This window comes from Hoplias malabaricus, chromosome 18 (genome assembly GCF_029633855.1).
Source record: "Hoplias malabaricus isolate fHopMal1 chromosome 18, fHopMal1.hap1, whole genome shotgun sequence".
Taxonomy (NCBI): Eukaryota; Metazoa; Chordata; class Actinopteri; order Characiformes; family Erythrinidae; genus Hoplias; species Hoplias malabaricus.
Window position 1 is genome coordinate 35,571,004 of NC_089817.1, and position 25,057 is coordinate 35,596,060.

At 48.8% G+C, this 25,057-nt stretch overlaps 2 protein-coding genes across 2 annotated transcripts; one reads left to right on the forward strand and one right to left on the reverse strand.

Moving 5' to 3' along the window:
* Nucleotides 1–14,278: 14,278 nt before the first annotated feature.
* rad51c (RAD51 paralog C) lies at nucleotides 14,279–19,076 on the reverse strand. Its single transcript, XM_066651372.1, has 9 exons — nucleotides 18,640–19,076; nucleotides 17,630–17,885; nucleotides 17,201–17,358; nucleotides 16,827–16,960; nucleotides 16,328–16,459; nucleotides 16,148–16,214; nucleotides 15,985–16,045; nucleotides 15,042–15,102; nucleotides 14,279–14,869 (listed from the first exon to the last, which is right to left on the reverse strand). Exons 1-9 carry the CDS (start codon nucleotides 18,755–18,757, stop codon nucleotides 14,765–14,767), a joined length of 1,092 nt encoding a protein of 363 aa, XP_066507469.1. The 5' UTR covers nucleotides 18,758–19,076; the 3' UTR covers nucleotides 14,279–14,764.
* A 186-nt stretch (nucleotides 19,077–19,262) lies between these two features.
* Nucleotides 19,263–21,468, forward strand: atg101 (autophagy related 101). Its single transcript, XM_066651373.1, has 3 exons — nucleotides 19,263–19,456; nucleotides 19,820–20,084; nucleotides 20,343–21,468. The coding sequence occupies exons 2-3, from the start codon at nucleotides 19,833–19,835 to the stop codon at nucleotides 20,745–20,747; spliced, it is 657 nt and encodes a 218-aa protein (XP_066507470.1). The 5' UTR covers nucleotides 19,263–19,456; nucleotides 19,820–19,832; the 3' UTR covers nucleotides 20,748–21,468.
* The last annotated feature ends 3,589 nt before the right edge of the window (nucleotides 21,469–25,057 follow it).

Genomic DNA, 25,057 nt, shown 5'->3' on the forward strand with positions numbered 1-25,057 from the left:
CTCTATATCTACCTGTCCCTGTCTCTCTATATCTACCTGTCTCTCTATATCTCCCTGTATCTGTCTCTCTATATCTACCTGTCTCTCTATATCTCCCTGTATCTGTCTCTCTATATCTACCTGTCTCTCTATATCTACCTGTCCCTGTCTCTCTATATCTCCCTGTATCTGTCTCTCTATATCTACCTGTCCCTGTCTCTCTATATCTACCTGTCTCTCTATATCTCCCTGTCTCTGTCTCTCTATATCTACCTGTCTCTCTATATCTCCCTGTATCTGTCTCTCTATATCTACCTGTCTCTGTCTCTCTATATAAGCCTCCACATGTGCTCTACACGCAGAGCATCCGTCGTGTTCCTTTAATCAGAACAGCAGAACACACTGAAAGACAAATAAAGGACGAGAGGTTAAAGCTACAGTTAAAGAAGACGCTAGCGCATGACGAGAGATGTCTGTGTTTCTGAGCATGCTCTAAAGGCCGATTTATATTTCTGCATTGACTCAACGCGGAGCCTATGCCGTTGTGAGCGTTTATTCTTCTGCGTTGGTGTCTGTGTCGCTCTGCAGTTACACCTCCACACCACTAGGGGCTGAACCTCCGACATCTTCCTCTACACTCTGTAGTACACAGTGCAGTGGTGTAGCATTGTTACTTTTATAAATCTTTAAAGTGCACTCTGTAGGGAGGAGGGCGCTGTTCTCCTTATGAGCTTTTTTTTCCTGGAGATGTCCATATTTTTTCTTTGTTCAAAATGACGTCCACCCCGTGTCTGAGGAGGTCTCTGTCTGTGTCTCTGTGTGTGAGGGAGAGGAGCTCATGTTCCTGTACTTCTTCAGTTCAACTTCAACAATGTCCCTCCCACCACTAACTAATCACAGGCTGCGGTCTGCGTCTAGAGCATGCGGAGTTACAGTTCAGGAGAGGGGTGCGTCAGGCCGCGGCGTAGGGTTTGCGTCGACACGTTGCCTACGGTGTGGGTTTGAAGCAGAAGTATAAATTGAGCTTAATTCACACTGATTTACAGACACACTACAGTAACCAGACCCAAATACAGCTGTGTGGTCATTACACATCAAACACACACACAGCGTCAGACACGGGATGAACTGGATGTAACTCAGGCCACTGCACTAAAGCCGTGATCACACTGGGCTGTTGTCTGTGGGTGTTCAGTGACAGATGAACTGCACAGACACGACTTCCTGGAGAATAAATGTTACCTGCGAAGAGTCACATTGAGCTCAACCTCGGTGAAGTTTGAGATGAGATTTCACATCCGTGACCGATATCGCCACTGCTCTGTGTGTCCTCCGACACGCTCCGTGCGGTCTGCGGGTTCAGGACTGCAGACGTTACACACCTCTTTACTGTGGATTACAGCGTACAACACAGGAGAGAGTCACAGTGAAAGTGGAGTGAACTAAACTCTCCTCAGAACTCCTCAGGTTCACACCGCTGAACCAAAATGGAGGACTGTTTACAGCTCTTACTTCCAGCTCCACCCACAGCCACGCCCACTTCACCAGGAGGAGAACAAATACAAACACCCGGTGTGACCATGGCCTAAGAGCTTATGCTGCATTGAAGCGGCACGGGGTTGTGACGTGAACATTAACAGTAAATATTAAATAATAACGTACAAACTGTACTTAATTCTAAGAGTAATGCCGTTTGTAAACACCTACAGTGAAGACACGTGTTGTTGCTCTAGTTATTTTCAGAAACATCTGGCGAAAAGATCAAATCAACACGACGTGACAAAACATCTCCAGAGCAGCCACAGGAACGCGACCGAAAAAAGCCGCTTTAAACTGACCTCGCTTTGTTCAAATATTTTGCTGCGTGAAGAGTCAGGACTTAACCCATCGTCCACTCGGCTCAGAGAATAAACCCCCCCCGGACCTGGGCCCAACTGCAGGATTAATCTGATTATGGCTCTACAAAAGGACAAATATAAATGACGTGTGTGTGTGTGTGTGTGTGTGATTTCTCGGGAGCAGCTGCTCCTCTGGTTCTCTAGAGCCATTATGCTCTAAAGTGTTGCCAAAGGGCCCTCGGCCAAACTAAGCCAGAACCAGAACAGGGTCGTTTCATCTCCAGAAGAGCTCCTGTCCACCTCCAACAAACCAGACCTTATTTCCCTCTCAGAGAAGATCAAAGCAGGGGATGTGAAGGGTAACAGGGTCCAAATAACACGTCGCTTTAAAGCTGCGACATGTCCAAACATTTGTGGCTCGTCCAGCGTTTCTCCTGAACTCAGAGGCATTCCCTCTCTTCACTGAAGAAACTAGAACTGTGAACATAGCTGTGTGTGGTCGTCTCTAACCCCGTCTCTAAGGGGAACAGTGGTCTTTGGAAACCACAACAACGGCGGTGGTAACGTTAAGCGGTGTTTACTCATGGTGTATCGGCGTGTTGTTGTTGTTTGGGACTGAACACAGCTCCGTCATCAGTTCAGACAGATCAGTAGAGTTTGTTCCTTCCTTGTTGCAGCGTCCAGCTCTCGCTGGATTCTTTCGTCGGCCACCGATCCAAGGAGCGTTTGAACCTCTTCAAAAGACCACGGCGTCATTTTACGAGCTGCCGTCGTGAGTCGGATAAAAACAAACGTGATCTCTGCTGCAGCTGGAGATTTTACAGATGGAGAGTTGGTGCTGGTCGTCTGCGTTGCGTGGCGTAGAGTGACGACTCTCTCTGGACGATCAGCGCTCTGCTAGGTTTACACGCCACGGTTTAGTCCCTACTCGACTCGCTCTGAACCACGAGAGAACAGCCACTAAACAAGAACCCGCTTCCAGAACCAGGGCCTGATTCACCTGGGGGAGGAGGAGCCTAATCAGGGTGACGCAGTTATGGAGGATGAACGAGTGATGATCACGACTACTTCATACCACTCACAGGAGGTGAATAATCAGACATTTCTGTCATTGTTGAATGAACCAGATTATGCTCCACAGAACGGGTCACCCACATAGGGAGGGATATGTTTAGCTGGTAGAGTTCAAACTTTCTCCTCATCTCAAACATTCCATGGTCATTTAGCCAAAGGCAAACAGCAGACACGACGCTTCCTGTTCCCTTACGATCCTCAGTGAGATTTAGTGTTTCACACTGATCTGGGACCAGTTTTCACAGGAATAAATCTGACAGTTACCACCAGCAGTGAGAAAACTGAGCTGACTCCTGATCAGTAACACCTCCCACACACACACACACAGAGAGAGAGAGAGAGAGAGAGAGAGAGAGAGAGAGAGAGAGAGAATGAGGGGGCGACTGGTGTAACATGCAAATACTTCTCCCTCACAGCTATTTCCTCAGTCACTGATTGTATCAGGCCACGATAAAGTATGACACACATCAGATGGAGAGTCACATCTGATGAGCCCTGAATGAGCCCGTTAATGCTCCACGCAGTGGGTCTCCCACATGAGGGTGGCCATGTTCTTTATGAGGTTTATGCTGCGTTCCATTTGAACTCAGATGTTGGAGTTTCCGATTTCTAAGTGAGAAGTTTCAACTGGAGCGCCCCCTGAAGTCGGAGAGTCAGGAGAGCCTCATTAACTCAACTCAGAATCCAAAATGGCTGCTTGCAGATAAACAAAAGTCGTAGTGTGATACTGATTGTTAAAGACGATGTTTACGATGTTACTCATAACCCCAGTGTGTAAAGCTCTGAGTGTGTGTCCTCTCCATGTGCTGCTCTACAGTCGGTTTGCTCTGGAACCCGCTCTAAAATGTACACCACCAGGAGTTTATTCACAAAACTGTCCATTTATTTGTAAAGCACACTGTAAAACCAGTGTTGACCAAAGCGCTGTCAATGAAATACAGGCAAAGCCAAATATAAGACACAGATAAGAGATAAAACTTATTAAACACTATTTAAATAACACGACAAAAACAGAAAACAGAAATATTAGTAAATCTCATATAAACTCAACCCAAAGAAAAAAAAATGATTTAAAATGGGATTTAAAAACAGACAGCGTACTAGACAGTGGTAAATGTGTGGTGTGTTCTCTCTGTGTCTGCGTGGGTTTCCTCCGGGTGACTATCTGTGAGGAGTGTGGTGTGTTCTCCCTGTGTCTGCGTGGGTTTCCTCCGGGTGACTGTCTGTGAGGAGTGTGGTGTGTTCTCCCTGTGTCTGTGTGGGTTTCCTCCGGGTGCTCCGGTTCCCTCCCACGCTCCAAAAACACACGTATGTAGGTGGATTGGAGACTCAAAAGTGTCCGTAGGTGTGAGTGTGTTAAGTGAATGTTTGTGTGTGTGTCGCCCTGTGAAAGATTGGTGCCCCCTAGAGGGTGTGTATCTGCTATGCGCCCACCGCCGCCCTGAACTGGATAAGTGTTACAGACAATGAATGAATGACAATGAGATTGTTGTTTATAAACAGGTTTTAAGGACATATTTATCAAGGGAAAGAGTGTTCATCCTAAAGATGAGCAAAATAACCTTCCACTTTCCTAAAAACGAGTAGAAAACACATGACAAATCTTAGGACAAGTTGAACATGACCCATATTAAATATTAACACTTGATCTGTGGTGAAGTCGGTTGCTAAGACGTCATCGTTTCAATGCAGTCAAAGACACGTGAGTGTAAGTGTGATCTAAAGTGTGTGTTAAGTGCAGTGCTGTGGACCTGGGGTGGTCCAGCAGCTGGAGACGAGACTGTGACGAGCTTTAGAGGAGATTTCCTCTCAATTAGCGTCGATCAGGACGCCCCACTGTCTCAGCAGGAGCAGGAACTGAACCTCCCCAACCAGCAGGACACTTCCTCTACAACTAACATCCCATAATAACAGCCTCCTGTCCTTACCCCCTTTTGGGCTGACATCTCCCAACCTCCCAACTCTGAGGGAACTGTGTAACTCTGCTATTGCACTGGTCACAAACTGACCACATCACACTGGGTTTATACTGGGGGCTGGACACAAAGTCCCCCAGAGACCAGAAGGAAGACCATACTCACGATTTAGTGCCCACTGACTCCTCCCATAACGTCTAGCGGGGCCAATCAGAAACAAGCTCCTGATATAGAAACTGCCCACTGACTCCCCCAATACCTCTCAGCCAATCAGACACAAGCTCCCGATTAACTGCCCACTGACTCCTCCCATAATTTCCAGTGGTTTCTAAGCTATAATCGATACAGATTGATCCACACGAACCATTCTGTGTTAATGGAGTACAGAGCGCGTGGAGCAGAGAGAACCAACAGCGCCCCCTACAGTGTAGTTCCACTGTGAGTTCTGTCTCCCCCTGCTGGAGAAACGGTTGCAAACGGTTGGTTGAGTGAGGACCAACAGCTCTATCCTCCTCCGCTCTGTGAGCACTACGCCTTCGTCACTCGGCAGTGGTTTTTATCTTGTGGCTGATCAGCGTATAATAATCCACAGTTAATGCTCTGCGTCTGAGGGCGGAAGGTTTTACTATAAATGAAGTCACGACCTGCTACCGTCATCAAAGATACGCATTCAATACACACTGCCAGGAACCTCCACCCACACACACCCACACACTGCAGTACACACACACACACACACACACACAAACATCAAAGACACCATGTCCTACACCTTTTTAAACATGTAAAGATCACTATTCCATATCTTACTAGCACAGTCCTCCCTTTATCACACACACACACACACACACACAGCCGGCTGTCCTAATGCTCTGCTGTTTGAAGAACAAAGGGGATCTCCAGCTCTCCGCTGCTCTATTATTAGATCTTCAACCCAGAGACAAAATAATCACACGTTCAGCGAAATCACCGCGAGGAGAACAGAGCCCCGTTCCCTCCGCCTTGTTCAGACACGCCGCTCAGATCTGAACTTCCCTCATCTCTGATTACAGCTGGACAGATGTGCTGCAGTCTGAAAACACACCGTTCTCTGGTCGGATTCCAGCCTCATTTCAGAAAAACATTTACGCTGTTGTTTTTTTGGTTTAAATTCGTTTATGGGGTGACACTCTCTCACTACTTTGTGATTTTAACCTTTGTATATTTCCTGAGACTTTTATTTTGGCCCCAAACTGAGAGCTTCAGCAAATAAAATTCATAATGAATTACTCTCAATGTTTATGTTCCAGAAGTGAGGCACCTACTGATGGGTTCATTTTCTCCCCAAAACATGAGCCTCACGAATATAAACCACGACATACATCATCTACGAGTGTTTGTGGGTGTGGACCTGGGGTTTATCTCACTGTGTGGACCACAGCCTACTCCCATTAAGACAAAGCGTTATATTCTAACGTGAACATACGTGAAGGCTAGGGTTAGGGTCGTTACACGTATGGAAAAGGTGGGGGGGGGGGAGGGTAGGGGAAGTGTGAAGGCGACATGGCTCTTCAAACTGAGACGTCTCAGAGTCCCGCTCCAAACGGAGGGTTCTGACGCCTTGTGAATCAGCGGCGAGACGCTGCACAGCGCCCAAAGAGACCCACAGGTGTCAGTGTTTCCTCCTTTAAACTCTATGACCCCCAGTGTATTACCTGAGTTTAATGTAGTTTCAGTGGATTATGGCCCTTTACTGAGGTCTTTGGAGATAGCTGTAAATGTACAGTTCCACCTTAAACAATAAAGAACATTTAAGGTGGAACTGTAGTGTGAACAGAACTCTGCAGAATGAGAATCTGAGCTGAGCTCCATGTCACAGAAGAGTGAGGAGAGGGGGGTAATCTCTGATTGTGGAACTCTTCTGAAGGAGAATGAGGCTCTAAATGTAACTAAAGTCCAGCAGCTCCTCTGATATCACTGCAGACTGGTGCAGAGCTGCTACAGAGCGGCGCTAGTCGCCTGGGAATGAAGCGCTGCTCTGTTTTATTTGTGTTCTGATGAAGTATCAGGGTGTTGAAGGGTCGTCCCGTGTCGTAGGGGGAGATTTAACCACTGCGCCCTGTAACTCAGCTCCGAGGAGAGAGAGAGGACACTCAGAAACAAGGGGGAGGGGTCAGCCTCCATTAAATGAATGAAGGTTTATATAATGGCCCCAGTGCAGGAAAACACACTGTATGTGTGAGGTATGTACAAAGTGGGTGAAGACAACAGGAGCGTGGGTGGGAGATAATTTGAATAAAACGCACACATCCGCCCACACACACACACACACACACACACACACACACACACACACAGAATAAAGCTTCCTTTGTGAAGGTGAGTCAGTGAATTCTGATGAAGGTAAACGTGAAGATCACAAGCAGAGGATCACAACTGTGTGTTGGATAGTGTCCATAATCTTCATATTTCAATATTTAAGTAACATCACTTCAACTGGAGCAAGGTTTTAGGACACTCTCCATGTGTGTGTGTGTGTGTGTGTTTGGTTAATGGACTACTCTCAGTCCAGACACTGAGGGGTTTAAAAACTCCAGCAGCACTGCTGTGTCTGATCCACTCTACACCAGCACCACACACACTAACGGTGCTTTTCCACTACATGGGACGGGCTCGGCTCGGCTCGGCTCGGCTTAAAGCTGTTCTCTTTTCCACTCCCACAGCTCCCTGTGATGTCACACAGCCCCATCTCTAAAAGTAACCTCAGCTTTCAAAAACCACAACAACGGTGGCAGTAAAGTCAGGCGCCGTTCTCTCGTTGTGAAGTGGCGCTTTGGAGATTTTCCTCAGCCACCGTCCCAAGGAGCGTCTGCCCCTCTTCAGAAACCCCTCGGGGGAATGTTACGAGCTGCTGCTGAGAGTCGGATAAAAACCAATGTGAACGCTGCTGTAACTTTTAGATTTTACCAGCGGCTGGAGCTCTGTTTCCTGCTGATTGACAGGTCTCCGGCCAATCAGAGCTCTGCAGGGTTTTACTCCTCACAGTAAGTATTAGACTAGTTTGGAACAGTAAGCGAGGAGGGACTAAAGCAGGACCAGATTTGGCCGGTGGAAGAGCAGAAGAGCCGAGTTGTGTGGGTTGTTCCGTGTGATGGACCCCACCACGTCAGCGTCACTGCAGCACCGCGGGGGTCCTGACGAGTGAAGAACGGGGAAATGGGGCTAATAAAGTATGCAGAGCAACAGGTGAATGGCTAATGGAGCTGAGAGAGTGGACAGTGCTCTCTTTAATGTTTTACTGGACACGTGATGGACTTCCTAAATGTGATCCGTGTAAGAGATCGTCAATCTTAATATCACTTTATTATTGACTCATTTCTCTGAGTGAAACTCTGGAGCCGAGCTGAACTGAAGGTCCATATGAGCCCCTAAAAATAGAACAGTGGAGTGCTTGTGATGTAAGACCCCACAGCCAATCAGAGTGAGGGAGGGGCGTGGCTTGTCTGAATGTGGGGGGGTGGGGGAAGGGAGGGAAAAACCCACCGCAGCTTCTCGCAGGCAGCAATGGCGAAGGAAAACAAAGGTAACCGCCAGAGTGCACGAGAGGAAGGAGGGACGGAGGGATGGAGGAACGAAGGGCACGGTGTTCATCTTTTCTCCATCCTCCGTCCTGACTGCACCCATCCCTCTGTGATGCATGAACGAGCGAATGAATTAATGAATGAATGACTGAAGCAAGCAGCTTCAACTAATCGCTGGCGCAGAGACTGGGGATTTACCCCCAGGGGCAAAAGGAAAGGGCACGGGGGGCAAAAAAGCTGCATGTGCATCGCGCATCAGGAGCATTTAATCCCACCCATGCCTCCTCACACATGCAGCACCCAGGGGACTCGCCCCGTTAGGAGCAGTCAGCGTGCTTATAAATCAGTAATAAAGCCCCTGTAAAAACGCATGCCTTAAAAACACCACAATCAAATACGAGGCTTACCGTGGATTCTGGTGTATCTTAACCCCTCATTCCACCTTAAATTTAAGGTGGAACTGCATGCACACAAGTGCAAACGGTGCTTGCATGGCTTTACTAGCCCAGGGTGGTGATATAAAGGGGTTGTTGATTGTGTTTCTCTATCGTGTGTTGTGTTATTACGCATTTCTGACAGAACCCTCTCTGCGTATCGGAAACGCACGTCACGACGGACACCAAACACCACACTGGGGCTTCTGAGTCAGTCCAGGTGCCATCTACAGGGTCATCTGCGTTGTGCTGTGGGGCATGAGCTGATAAATACACCCTGGAAATGTCAACTACAGGTTCACAGATGTCTTATATTTATATGATAATGTACTAATGCATGCGTCTCACGTGGCTGTGTTTTACCTTCTCTAAAGCGGCACACACACACACACACACACACACACACACACTCACACCACTGCCTGAGTATAACCCGCTGCTTCATTAGCACTGTCTGGTGTTCTGTAAACTCTCTGTTGTGACACTGACGCGGATGAATGTCTTTGGACCTGAATGTGTCCCTGTTCTGTGCTGCTCTCATTTTGGAATAATGTTGTGTCCAGAGCACGTCCTGGAATCAGTCCCCTGTAGCTGTACAGCTGTGGTCCTGCAGTGGAACTACACCAGGGCTAAACGGCACTCGTGGCACTGCCTGTAAAAGCACCTTGGAGACTCCGAGGACAGCCCGGGAGACGACGAGCACATGATCTGTGCTCAGAGACGGTCCAAATGCCACCTGCTGGACAGGGTCGGTCACGCTGTGCAGCGTTTCCCGAGACTGAGGACGGTCCAGGGGGCTACAGCTTCACTCCTGGTGAGTGGTGCTGCTCTAAAGACACGGTCAGTGTGTGGAGGACACGCCCCCGACGCCTGAGACCGAGGACAGACCGGGTGTCTCTCTGCTCCGTTCTCCTGGCCTGAGTGTCTCCAACTCCTGCTCCTAATGTACTAGCGCCGGCCTGTTCAGTCCACGATGCAGCTAGACCCTAAAAACACGGTTCTGCGCGGGTTCTTTACACAGCCGGTGGTTAGAGAGAATTATTCATGTTCTGAAAAGGTTCTAGAGTTGGACAGAGAACGTGTGGCACTGAAACCAAGCTTTTCTGCGGCTGTGGGAGAACCGTTCATTACCACATACGTTCTTTAAAAAAAGAGGGTTCTTCTAGGGTTCTTTAGTTAAGGCAGTGGTTCTAGTTAGAACCGAGTGTTCCGTATAGAACCGTATCCGTTCTGAAATGGATGTAAAACCTGTTAATGTGGGTCCAGGTTCCACCTTTTTGAAAACGGTTCTCTACACAGTACCAAAATGGGTTCTACCATTGCTATTAAGTAGAACCATCACCTTTACTAAAGAACCCTTGAAGAACCCTCTTTCTAAAGAGTGTGAATGGTGCTCACGGCACTAAAGGGACTCTGCTGCTACAGGATGGACATCACAGCAGTGAAACCCTTGTGTAGAACCATCACATCAAGCACAGACAGTTTCACAGCGTTGTACACAGCACTCAGTTCTTCATAGAACCATTGTCTTTATTAGAGAACCCTTGAGGAACCCTGTAATCTAGAGCACACGCCTGTCCAGTCCCGGTGGTCCTCACGCTGTTTCTGAAACGTCTCCTACAGGTTCACTAACTGTCCTGTGTGCTGTCGGGGGACACAGCTGTGTGTGTGTGTGTGTGTGTCTGCGCAGACCCTGCAGACGGAGGGCTGTGTCTGCGCAGGGCAGAGAGGAAAGGAATGAATGAAAAGCAGGTACTCAGCTATTTGCAGAGGTGCTGCATGCAGAGCTCCAGGGTCTCTCCCTCCACCTCCTCCTCCGTCAGCGAGTCGGAGAAAGGCCGCAGGGGCAGCGGCGCGTCCTCGGGCAGCGGGGGCTTCATCTCCCGCAGGAACAGCTCCAGGAAGCGCCGGTAGTTTTTCTCCTCGCTGCCGCACGCAGCCATCGCTTCTCATTCCGTGGAGAGAAGGAGAGAGAGGGAGGAGAGAAGAGAGAGAGATGGAGGAAGAGGGGGGAGAGAGAGAGAGAGAGAGAGAGAGAGAGAGAGAGAGAGAGAGAGAGATGAAGAGTCGCGGCTACTTTTAAGTCATGGAGCAGGAGCGCTCACTGGCGCGCGCACTCTCACACTCTCCCTCTCTTCTCGCGCTCGCTTACACACACACACACACACTCACTCACCAGGTGGCGCGCGGAGACTCGCAGTGACGTCAGAGCGGAGGGGCGTGCGGAAGGTTGAGGCAGAAAGAAGACAGAGGAAAGCCACGCCCACCCAAGCCTGCCTCCTGGCCAATCAGGAGGCAGTTGATCCGCCAAAGCGGCGGGGCGCTTTGAGGACTGACGTCACGCCGCGCATCACAGCATGGAATCTATATATAGCTGCGGCTATACCTGTGTGTGTGTGTGTGTGAGAGAGAGAGAGAGAATAAATCCACCCCCACACACACTTAGAATAAGATAAAGCCCTTTAGATTTTGTTCATATTAATATTTTATTGGTACTGAATAGAGGTGCCGTCACATGACATCATCAGTGACATCATCCATCATGTCAACCACGATTACACCTCATGACGTGCACAGGAGTGTTTCTGATAAAGTGGCCAGTGAGTGTCAGTAGAGGGGGGTGTTTCTGATAAAGTGGCCAGTGTGTGTATGAGGGACTCCAGCTGAGGTGAATGAGAAGAGTGGTCTGTGAGAGAGCAGTAGTGGGAACCATGTGGAGCATTTAATGAGCAAATGGGCCTCACTCTGGACTTCATAAGCTTTTGGTGGGATTCTGCAATCGTTTCTGGAAGAGCTCCACAAGTGTGTGTGTGGGAGAGAGAGAGAGAGAGAGAGAGAGAGAGAGAGAGAGAGAGAGAATATAGGACATCAGAGCTCCAGCTATAAATATCTGCTGCGCTTGTTGAGTATGAACTGTTTCTGCTGCTGTGTTTTTCCTTAAAAACGGAGGTTGCCAGATAATCAGCTCAGTTATTAACCCCATTACAGTTTACTCCCTGCACTCTGAAAGGGCTAAAAATAATGATTAATTGCATTATGGGCAGATTAGGAGCTCGGGTTAGGGTTAACGCTCGTCCTGTCCACACACAACCGCCGCCCACCCACAGCTCACAGCCAGGAGCTCAGACTGAGGAACCACTGCTGCTGTCCCCGTTTAGAACAACGTTTCCCCAACCCTGATATTAAAGCAACATTAGGTAGGATTTGGTAGGTTTGCTCCTGGGCTCCACCTACAGTTGCAGAATGTAATTAATTCACTTTTAAAGCACTATCCTGAAATCAAGGAGGGTGAGGGAAGTTACACAGCACAGTTTCTTCAGCGCTGAGCCCTACATCAAAGACTCTATTCTCCTTTTACAGCTCAGTGGCGCATCGTTTTGAAGCTGTAACATTAAGGTAAAAATACTACCTACTGTTGCTTTAATGTCACTAATTTCTGACCAATTCCTGCAGCACAGTCGCATTCTCCCATAGCAACGGTTGCTAGGTCAGTCAAGCCTGACAGAACACTGGTTTGTTTCTAATAAAAAGGCCATTGAACCGAATCAGTTCACTGTTTAAATAAAGAAAACCTGACTCTACCAGCAGGTGGCGTGATGTGAAATCTCCAGTTTCTCATTCATTTAAATCGGAGTTTTACCAGGAGCTTGTCCAACCTGGCAACAGTTGCTATGAAAGCTTTGTGGCTGGGGCCTGGATCTTTAAATGCCTCCAGTGTGGAGGAACGTCCTTGTCCCGCGACGCTCCTGGTGAAGGGTGGAGCTCAGGACAGGGCTCCAGTCGAGAAGAATCCACAGATAAATGAATAAACCGCAGCAGATATAAGTCATTTATTAAAATGAAGAACACACTGCCCTTTCCTCCGCTCAGAGACGCAGAGTCGACTCCCCGCCAGCGCTCCACTCTCCTCTGGCTGAGGATGTATTAGATAAAGTGCTCATATTTTACCCAGGCTCCTCTCTGCTGGCTTCCAGGAGTACAATTCAATTAAAGAGATGCATCAACTGCACTCTGATGGACACACACACACACACACACCATTAAAGCCACCTCCTTGTTTCATCGGTTGGTCAGTAATCCCAGTGACACTGACGTGGTGGTGGTGTGTTAGTGTGTGTGGTGCTGGTGTAGAGTGGATCAGACACAGCAGTGCTGCTGGAGTTTTTAAACCCTGTGTCCACTCTCTGTCCACTCTGTGAGACACTCCTCCCTCGTTGGTCCACCTTGTAGATGTAGAGTCAGAGACAGTAGCTCATCTGTCGCTGCACAGTGTGTGTCGCTCGTCCTCTAGTCCTTCATCAGTGACACAGGACGCTGTCGGCTGGATGTTTTTGGTCGGTGGACTGTTCTCGGTCCAGACACTGAGGGGTTTAAAAACTCCAGCAGCACTGCTGTGTCTGATCCACTCTACACCAGCACAACACACACTAACACACCACCACCACGTCAGCGCTGTACACAACTAACGTACACACTGTGTTTGGCAACAACTGTAAAATAGTATAAAATAGTTTTAATAAAAGCGTTTGTTAAAGAGTGAAGGGGATTTACTATAGTGTGTTTGTAGTGTGTATAGTGTGTGTGTGTGTTTGTAGTGTGTGTGTTTGTAGTGTGTGTGTAGTATGTATAGTGTGTGTGTTTGTAGTGTGTGTGTAGTGTGTATAGTGTGTGTGTGTGTATGTGTGTAGTGTGTATAGTGTGTGTGTGTGTAGTGTGTGTATAGTGTGTGTGTGTAGTGTGTGTGTGTATAGCGTGTGTGTGTGTGTGTGTGTGTAGTGTGTAGTGTGTGTAGTGTGTTTGTGTATAGTGTGTGTGTGTAGTGTGTGTGTGGGTGTGTGTGTAGTGTGTGTGTGTGTGTGGTGTGTGTGTGTGTAGTGAGTTTGTGTGTGTGTGTAGTGTGTGTGTGTGTAGTGTGTGGTGTGTGTGTGTGTAGTGAGTGTGTGTGTGTATAGTGTGTGTGTGTAGTGTGTGTATAGTGTGTGTGTGTGTGTTTAGTGAGTGTGTGTGTGTGTGTGTGTAGTGTGTGTGTGTGTTTAGTGAGTGTGTGTGTGTGTGTGTGTGTGTGTAGTGTGTGTGTGTGTGTAGTGTATAGTGTGTGTATGTATAGGGTGTAGTGTGTGTGTAGTGTTTGTGTGTGTGTATAGTGTGTTTGTGTATAGTGTGTGTGTGTGTGTGTGTATAGGGTGTAGTGTGTGTGTGTATAGTGAGTGTGTGTGTATAGTGAGTGTGTGTGTGTGTATAGTGCGTGTGTGTGTGTTTAGTGAGTGTGTGTGTGTGTGTGTGTAGTGTGTGTGTGTGTTTAGTGAGTGTGTGTGTGTGTGTGTGTGTGTAGTGTGTGTGTGTGTGTAGTGTATAGTGTGTGTATGTATAGGGTGTAGTGTGTGTGTAGTGTTTGTGTGTGTGTATAGTGTGTTTGTGTATAGTGTGTGTGTGTGTGTGTGTATAGGGTGTAGTGTGTGTGTGTATAGTGAGTGTGTGTGTGTGTGTATAGTGAGTGTGTGTGTGTGTGTAGTGTGTGTGTGTGTAGTGTATAACTGTGATTCAGAACTCACACTCTCTCCTCTCTTTAGTGATTGTACAGTGACTGTGTGTCGTATTTAAACCACATTCTCATTTTATTCGACAGAAAAGAACCTAAAAACACAGTGTCACTGCGCTCCGTTCCCGACTCTGACACTGCCTCCATCTGTAACTGGTCTAAACCCACACTCACACGGACTTTAGGACACAGTACTGTCCCCAAGAACAGAACAAACCCATCACAGTCTTCTGCAGCTTTTTCCTGATGGAGCTCAGAACCAACGCAGCGCCCAATAAACTCTTCACTCTCCACACGGCTTCAGTCTTAGGTTCTTTTCTGTTGAAGACGTTTGAATTGTACTTGTACACATTGAAAGTCAGTATTGACAGAGTACGGAGGGCTGTGAGGGAGGTGTGAGGGAGGTGTGAGGGGGAGGGGGTGGCTATCGACGCTGCTCCTCGGTCCGGGGCCGTTTCCGCTCGCTCTCCGCCGCAGTGCTGCAGGGCTCGGCTTCAGCTGAAACACTGGAGTCTCTGAAACCTTGACCCTGAAAAGGGACAGAAATGAGGCCGAACACAGCCAGCTATAATTAGCCGCTCAGGTACCGCAGACATCTGCGTCACACACATCCTCCACGTCTCCACCGAGCACCCTCCTTCAGATCTGCGCCTTTATCACTCAGCACTGACGTTATTATTGTGTTTGTGGAGTTTACTGACCGTGACCTGGTACTGGACCGTGGCCTCCCTCTGACTCGGGGACTTACACACAGACGCCAGCCTGAGGAAACAACACCAACCGTTTCAGTCACTCACCATGACCTCAGGGGTTCACCCCGTCCACAGTGGTGTGGGAGGAGAGAGAGAGAGAGAGAGAGAGAGAGAGAGGGAGAGAGAGAGAGAGAGAAACAAAGGGAACAGGGAGAGAGAGAGAGAGAGAGAGAGAGAGAGAGAGAGAAACAAAGGGAACAGGGAGAGAGAGAGAGAGAGAGAGAGAGAGAGAGAGAGAGAGAGAGAGAGGGTTTTCAGTGAGTGACTGATGGAGTGGTGATGATTAAAGTGGTGTACAGGAGTTAAAGCAGTTTTCAGAGTGAAGTGATTCACACCGCTCATCTCCCTTCCTCTCTCTCTCTCTGCTCGTCTCCCCCCTCTCTCTCTCTGCTCATCTCCCCCCTCTCTCTCTCTCTCTGCTCGTCTCCCCCCTCTCTCTCTCTGCTCATCTCCCCCCTCTCTCTCTTTCTCTGCTCATCTCCCCCCTCTCTCTCTTTCTCTGCTCATCTCCCTCCCTCTCTTTCTCTGCTCATCTCCCTCCCTCTCTCTCTTTCTCTGCTCATCTCCCTCCCTCTCTTTCTCTGCTCATCTCCCTCCCTCTCTCTCTGCTCCCCTCCCCTCCTCTCTCTCTCTCTCTGAGGTGAAGGGTATAGTGTGTTTATGTAATTCTCTCATTGCCGCTGACAGCAGTGTTCACTCTTCCACAGCTCAGTGCTCAACACAGATCCAAAACACAGAAAGCACTCAGACGGAGTAATTTACAATCAGAGAAATGAAGAGAAAAGGAGGAGATCACAGTAGATCAGAGGAGAAATGAAGAGAAAAGAAGGAGATCACAGGAGATCAGAGGAGAAATAAGATCAAATGCGTTAATATTCAGTAATTTTATTGCCTTTTCACTCCGTCCCAGTGCAGGAGGATTCTCTGAGTCGCAGCGTGACCCCAACTGTCCCCTGAAAAACAAAAACAGTTAACACACACATACACACACACATACACAACACACACGAAACACACACACACACACACACACAGTGAAGGACAGTAAAAGTCACCTAAAGCAGGAATGAGCCTGGATTGGCCTTTAGAGAATTTGGTCGTCATCTGATTGGTCAAAACCACCTAACAACAAACAAACAAACGGTAAAATAAATGAGGAGAGAGAGAGATAAATATATATTTAGGAATGTAAAGAGAGAGAAAGTGTGTGTGTGTGTGTGTGTGTAAACTCGTACTGCGGCTCTGTGCTCGGATGCTAACTGGATTAGCTGCAGCGCGAGGCCGTTGAGGAGCCGGGTCCTCAGAGACAGGTCCTCAGTGAGATGCCTGAATGGAAATGCCACACTGTCAATCACCACCAGCCTCACCTGTGATTGGACGAGAAGGGGACGTGGTCGAGATGAGACGAAAGGAGAGGAGAGGAGGGGAGGGGAGATGACGGGAGAGATGAGTAAAGATGAAAGAAGATGAGATGAGAGGAAAGCAGATGGAAACAGAAATGAGAGTTGAAAAGAAAAGGAGTGGGGAAGAGAAAAGAGGAGAAAAGAGGTGGATAGAGGAGGAAAGGAGAGAAGAAAAGAGATGATGAGAGGAGAGGAGAGAAGAAAAGATGACAGAGTGTAGTGGAAGAGAGGAGATAAAGAGATGAAATGAGGTGAGAACATAGGAGAAAAGACAGTTGAGTATATTCGAGAAGAACAGAGGAGAGGAACCGAAGTTTGTCCCCCTCCGTACCTCAGGATGCTGTAACAGGAAGTCCGGCAGGAGGAAGGCCTCGGCGAGGAGCTCATCGTAACCATGACAACGGAGCAGGAAGATGCCGGAGAGAATCTTCTCCATGGTGAAGTCCTCCAGAGCTTTTCTCTGCTCTGAGAATAAACAGCACACAACAGCAACGGTGCAGACTTTGTCTCCTTTGTCAGGTCTTTCTGAATATCAGAACGTGGACCCGGAGCCGCGTGTGTCGCCGTGTTTCCTATCACTGTGTGCAACAGGCTCAGTGCTGCTTTATTGTCTGATGCATTGTGACAGTTTCTGAGCACAGTTCCCATCGCTGTGAAAATGCGGTTCTCTAAATGTGTTTCAGAAAAGCCACTTTTAAAAAGTACCTTCATCCTCAGCCAGAAGAGTACAGTGCTGTACCGCAGCTTCAGCCATGTCCACCACCCTCTGGACCACGAACGTGCCCTCGGTGTCAACAAACACTGCTTTTCTTCCTAAACCTCCGAAACACACCGGGATCTGTACGTCTACAGCCAGCTGGAGGCTGAGGGACAACACAGAACAGGGTTAACATCGCCGCGTTAAAACTGGGTTAGACACAAATGTTCTAGGACAGTGCCGCTCCAGCCCAGTTCCTGGAACTCCTGTCTGCACTGGCCACTTTATCAGAAACACCTCTCCTGCTGGGGCTCGAGGGCCTACGTCGTCAACAGAGACAGTACTGTTCTGACATTGTTTTGGGTGTTGAACCCCTCTCAAACTAAGGTGTGTGTTTCCAATAAAGAGGCCAGCGAGTTTGGATCTCAGTCTCTCACCACAGCTGGGTTTTCCCGATGCCGGGAGCACCGCAGATCTCAGTGGTCGTTCCCACTGGAAGCCCCCCACCGAGAGCGGTGTCCAGTTCGGAGCAGAAGGTCACCACCCTGCCCTGGTTCTGCTCCTGCTGCAGGAGGTCCAGAGCTGTTACACTTTCTGAAAAACTTTGTGTTTGTGCCCTCTGCTGCTCGGACTGAGCATCGACTCCCAGCGTCTGCAGCACCTCCACAGCTTCATCCTCAGATACACCTGTCTCTACAGACAAACAGCACAGCGACAATGCACCGAGATCTAATTAATAAAGAGCACAGTCCACAATTAGCTATGATTATTCATTTTCAATCATCTATCTACATGTATGACCAGCAGCTGAACCACACCCAAGCCACCTGTCTAACTGATAACACACATACAGGCTCTTCCTAATTTAATACAGGTATATTTTATAATACAGCTGCTAACAGGGCAATGATTGGCCATTAAATATTATTTTAAATTGCTTTAATATTGACATATTTTATTATAATCTGAAAATAAAAAGGTGTGGAGTCATTTAAGAGTGTGTGTGTTTATTTCAAAACGTAAACAAATTAAGCAGATTGGCTTAATGTATGAAATATTGGACATATTCTGGACCCAGTGACAGAAAATAAATCATTAGAAGTTATTAAAGCTTCAGTTAATAGTTGAACATAAATATCATCCGTTTATTCTGAGTATAACTCTGTGTGATTCTGTTTTGAAGATTTTCCTCAGCTCTCTGTAGCTTGCGTTGTTAGCGACTCCGCCGCGGTGCTTTATGGGAATTGTAGTTTTTCACAGATCCTCCTCAACTCTATCCGCGTTGAACGCCTACACTTTTTAAAACTACAAATGATAAAAGTTCAAAGTAGGCGAGATAAAATAAAACCGGGCGGAAGTAGTTAAATGATGCTGACTGAAAAATATAAAACTCGACCCCCTTTTCAACAGAAATTAGTAACAAAATTAAAACCGTGATGTTAAATACCTTTGCGGAGTTGGAGTGGTTGAATATCGAGCAAATCCGCTGCAGTTCGAAAACCTGACTGTATTAGTTTCACCTTCACAGAAGGAGCCAGAGGGGAACTGGCCACGGTCCTCTGCATTATTCTGTGTTCCTCGGCTCTAGTTTACTTCCATTAGGTTTAATTTACTTCATTTTAGTGAAGAATCTCAGATTTTCCAGTTGCATTCGTGCCTCGCGGGTTTTACTAAAAATCCTAACGACCATTTCATCAAATTCTAGGCACGAAACGGACACCAAAAAATAGCAATAACATTAAACTAAACTTATTTCCATTCTTTTAATATTCTTGTAAAATACCAGACCGTGGCTACATCACCCCCCACAGCCTTTCAGTCAACATGGTGGCTATGGTTTTCAAAATAAAAGCTTTCACACAAACTCACAAAGTCCTCCACAAACAACAAAAAAATGTGCTTAGGCTTCGCGCGTATAAAAGTGTTTAATGGGTAAATCATACTGTGCGTTTTCTCCAAAGGCTAAAGAAATAAATTCAGAAATGAACTTCTCTTATTAGAAACGCCTTTCTCTGAACTGTCCCTGCTGACTCGCCGTCCAGCTCCGAGATCTGTTTACGAACCTGAGCAGGACAGCTGCTGGGAAGTCCTCACAAAGACGAGTAAAGACAAGACGTGTCGGCTTTTTCTACTCGGTGTTCGGCGGGGTCTGTGTGAGTGTTCGGCGGTGTTATTGAGGGGGAAACGGCAGCTGAGCGCTGGAGATGAGCACCGTGTAAACACACGTCACGGTAGAGACGTGTTTTAGTGTCTTTTGAGGACAGGTGGGTAACATTACCGCATTTTATCGGTATTCTGATACATTTTATACAGAGCCTTGCTGGGGACATCTCTTAAAATATATCGATTAAGGCGTGTGACAACGTAGTAAAGTGTGGGAATGACTTAAGGGCCTCCTCTGGTAGAAAATAAGACTATTGTAAACGCGTGTGTGGTGTTTATACACTAGAAACTCCTCAGTACGGTCTCAGACACAGATTCAGACAGCCACAGTGTCATACGTCACACACCTAAGAACCCAATCCCGTCAGAGGCAGATATTCATGAGCCAAAGGTGCCTGCGTTTTCCCGTACAGCAGTAAACGTCTGTGGATACAGTGCTGTAATGTTTCTGTCTCGTGGCCCAGCCGTAGATCCAGGATGAACTGCAGGTCGGAGGTGCTGGAGGTCTCGGTGGAGGGACGACAGGTGGACGAGGCTTTGCTGGCCTTACTCCACACCATCCTCCTGCATCGCAGCACTGGAAAGTTCCACTACAAAAAAGAGGGGACGTACTCCATCGGCACCGTGGGCACTCAGGACACCGACTGTGACTTCATCGACTTCACCTTCGTCAAGGTGTCCTCTGATGAACTGGACCGGGTCATCAGGAAAACTGTGGCTGAGTTTAAGGTACGAGATATGATAACATTGCCTGGGTCAGGATTATTTCTCTTTTGGATGTAAAACCCTAAAGAACTGGCTCGCAGCTCACTCACTCGTGTTTAGAAGGTTAAGCTTCTCCACAAGGGGGCATCATCAACAAAGTTATTCAGCTCTTATTTTCATGTCGTGCTGCATCTGGAACATAATCCATGCCATAGCCGTGAGGACAAAGTAATAATAATATAACGATAACATTAAACGGTTTCCGCTCGTTTTTGTTCACAGGACGCTCTCGGGAACTCCGGGAGCGACGGAATGGGCCAGATCTCTCTGGAGTTCTATCAGAAGAAGAAGTCCCGCTGGCCGTTTTCAGACGAGTGCATCCCCTGGGAGGTGTGGACCATCAAGGTGAACGTGGTGAACCTGGCGAACGAGCAGGAGCGGCAGATCTGCCGAGAGAAAGTGGGCGAGAAACTGGGAGAGAAGGTCATCAACATCGTGGAGGTCATTAATCGGCACGAGTATCTGCCCAAGATGCCCACTCAGTCCGAAGTGGACAACGTCTTCGACACCAGCCTCAAAGACGTCCAGCCGTATTTGTACAAAATCACGTTCCAGATCACGGACTCCCTCGGGACGTCTGTGAGCACCACCATGAGGAGGCTCATCAAAGACACCCTAGCTTTATAAGGACTTTTATTCTGTAATCCGTGGGGTTTGGCAAAATGTTTCACATGCACAGTTTAACCTTAATGTACACTGTCCAGAACTTTGTAGACACCTCATCAGATGAAAACGGTGTGAAATCAGCTGTTTAAAGTTGCGCCCATCGTGTCCTATAGGGGGCGCCGTGGAGCAGCTGCACAGGAGCGTGAATCCTCCCAGCATTGGTCTGTGGAGCAGAACTGTGTTCTCTGGACTGATGGAACTCCTTACTTTTAGAATGAGCTGTTGTGGTGTGTGATACACAACTGTCTGAGTACCATCAAATCCACACAACAATGTCCCATTCTACATCCATTCTGAAGTCTTCCCAGAAGTGCAGACTGTTACAGCAGTGAAGAGAGGAACACACTTCTGATGAACGCCCCTCAGTTCAGAGGAATTGTGTACGTTTAATATTCTGCCTTAAGCTCCTTGTAAAAACACACCCAGAAATCTCTCCCTGAATCCTGACCTCGGGTCTGTCCTCCGCTTGATGTAGGTTAAATCAGCATGAGTTTAAATGGCCTCTACATTGTCCCGTTCTTCTCTGATCACTGATCATCTCTGTCGTGTGTAACCGAGGTATGAATATCATGGTTTTCTGATATCTGTTTGTTTTTGGGAAACGTCTGTAAACAGTAACTACTTTGAGAAAGAGCTGTACATTTCAGATGAATATAGAGCTACACCTTGTGTTGTAAATGCACTGCTGAATAAATGATTCATTCATTCACTGTCTGTTACCCTTATCCAGTTCAGGGCGGGGGGGGGGGGGGGTGGGTCTGGGAACACACCCTGGAGGGGGCGCCAGTCCTTTACAGGGCGACACACGCTCACACTTATGGACACTTTTGAGTCTCCAATCCACCTACCAATGTGTGTTTTTGGAGTGTGGGAGGAAACCCACACAGACACAGGGAGAACACACCACACTCCTCACAGACAGTCACCCAGAGAAAACCCACGCAGACACAGAGAGAACACACCACACTCCTCACAGACAGTCACCCGGAGGAAACCCACGCAGACACAGAGAGAACACACCACACTCCTCACAGACAGTCACCCGGAGGAAACCCACGCAGACACAGAGAGAACACACCACACTCCTCACAGACAGTCACCCGGAGAAAACCCACGCAGACACAGAGAGAACACACCACACTCCTCACAGACAGTCACCCGGAGGAAACCCACGCAGACACAGAGAGAACACACCACACTCCTCACAGACAGTCACCCGGAGGAAACCCACGCAGACACAGAGAGAACACACCACACTCCTCACAGACAGTCACCCGGAGGAAACCCACGCAGACACAGGGAGAACACACCACACTCCTCACAGACAGTCACCCGGAGGAAACCCACGCAGACACAGAGAGAACACACCACACTCCTCACAGACAGTCACCCGGAGGAAACCCACGCAGACACAGGTAGAACACACCACACTCCTCACAGACAGTCACCCGGAGGAAACCCACGCAGACACAGGGAGAACACACCACACTCCTCAGACAGTCACCTGGAGGAAACCCACACAGACACAGAGAGAACACACCACACTCCTCACAGACAGTCACCCGGAGGAAACCCACGCAGACACAGAGAACACACCACACTCCTCACACACAGTCACCCGGAGGAAGCCCACGCAGACACAGAGAGAACACACCACACTCCTCACAGACAGTCACCCGGAGGAAACCCACGCAGACACAGAGAGAACACACCACACTCCTCACAGACAGTCACCCGGAGGAAACCCACACAGACAGAGAGAGAACACACCACACTCCTCACAGACAGTCACCCGGAGGAAACCCACACAGACACAGAGAGAACACACCACACTCCTCACAGACAGTCACCCGGAGGAAACCCACACAGACACAGAGAGAACACACCACACTCCTCACAGACAGTCACCCGGTGGAAACCCACACAGACACAGAGAGAACACACCACACTCCTCACAGACAGTCACCCGGAGGAAACCCACGCAGACACAGGGAGAACAGACCACACTCCTCACAGACAGTCACCCGGAGGAAACCCACGCAGACACAGGGAGAACACACCACACTCCTCACAGACAGTCACCCGGAGGAAACCCACGCAGACACAGAGAGAACACACCACACTCCTCACAGACAGTCACCCGGAGGAAACCCACGCAGACACAGGTAGAACACACCACACTCCTCACAGACAGTCACCCGGAGGAAACCCACGCAGACACAGGGAGAACACACCACACTCCTCAGACAGTCACCCGGAGGAAACCCACACAGACACAGAGAGAACACACCACACTCCTCACAGACAGTCACCCGGAGGAAACCCACGCAGACACAGAGAACACACCACACTCCTCACACACAGTCACCCGGAGGAAACCCACGCAGACACAGAGAGAACACACCACACTCCTCACAGACAGTCACCCGGAGGAAACCCACGCAGACACAGAGAGAACACACCACACTCCTCACAGACAGTCACCCGGAGGAAACCCACACAGACAGAGAGAGAACACACCACACTCCTCACAGACAGTCACCCGGAGGAAACCCACACAGACACAGAGAGAACACACCACACTCCTCACAGACAGTCACCCGGAGGAAACCCACACAGACACAGGGAGAACACACCACACTCCTCACAGACAGTCACCCGGTGGAAACCCACACAGACACAGAGAGAACACACCACACTCCTCACAGACAGTCACCCGGTGGAAACCCACACAGACACAGAGAGAACACACCACACTCCTCACAGACAGTCACCCGGAGGAAACCCACACAGACACAGGGAGAACACACCACACTCCTCACAGACAGTCACCCGGAGGAAACCCACACAGACAGAGAGAGAACACACCACACTCCTCACAGACAGTCACCCGGTGGAAACCCACACAGACACAGAGAGAACACACCACACTCCTCACAGACAGTCACCCGGAGGAAACCCACACAGACACAGGGAGAACACACCACACTCCTCACAGACAGTCACCCGGTGGAAACCCACACAGACACAGGGAGAACACACCACACTCCTCACAGACAGTCACCCGGTGGAAACCCACACAGACACAGAGAGAACACACCACACTCCTCACAGACAGTCACCCGGTGGAAACCCACACAGACACAGGGAGAACACACCACACTCCTCACAGACAGTCACCCGGAGGAAACCCACGCAGACACAGGGAGAACACACCACACTCCTCACAGACAGTCACCCGGAGGAAACCCACGCAGACACAGAGAGAACACACCACACTCCTCACAGACAGTCACCCGGAGGAAACCCACGCAGACACAGGTAGAACACACCACACTCCTCACAGACAGTCACCCGGAGGAAACCCACGCAGACACAGGGAGAACACACCACACTCCTCAGACAGTCACCTGGAGGAAACCCACACAGACACAGAGAGAACACACCACACTCCTCACAGACAGTCACCCGGAGGAAACCCACGCAGACACAGAGAACACACCACACTCCTCACACACAGTCACCCGGAGGAAACCCACGAAGACACAGAGAGAACACACCACACTCCTCACAGACAGTCACCCGGAGGAAACCCACGCAGACACAGAGAGAACACACCACACTCCTCACAGACAGTCACCCGGAGGAAACCCACACAGACAGAGAGAGAACACACTACACTCCTCACAGACAGTCACCCGGAGGAAACCCACACAGACACAGAGAGAACACACCACACTCCTCACAGACAGTCACCCGGAGGAAACCCACACAGACACAGGGAGAACACACCACACTCCTCACAGACAGTCACCCGGTGGAAACCCACACAGACACAGAGAGAACACACCACACTCCTCACAGACAGTCACCCGGTGGAAACCCACACAAACACAGAGAGAACACACCACACTCCTCACAGACAGTCACCCGGAGGAAACCCACACAGACACAGGGAGAACACACCACACTCCTCACAGACAGTCACCCGGTGGAAACCCACACAGACACAGAGAGAACACACCACACTCCTCACAGACAGTCACCCGGAGGAAACCCACAACCTCTAGGACCCTGGAGCTGTGACAGAGACACCACCTGCAATGTGATTGGCTCATGGTCTCATTTACATACTAAAATCTGCCGTGTTGTGAAGTTTTATATTGAAAAGAAGAAGAAGAAGCAATTTTATTAAAGCAACACTAGATAAGGTTTGTGTGTTTGCTCCTGGGCTCCCCTACAGCTGCAGAATGTAATTCACTTTTACTGCA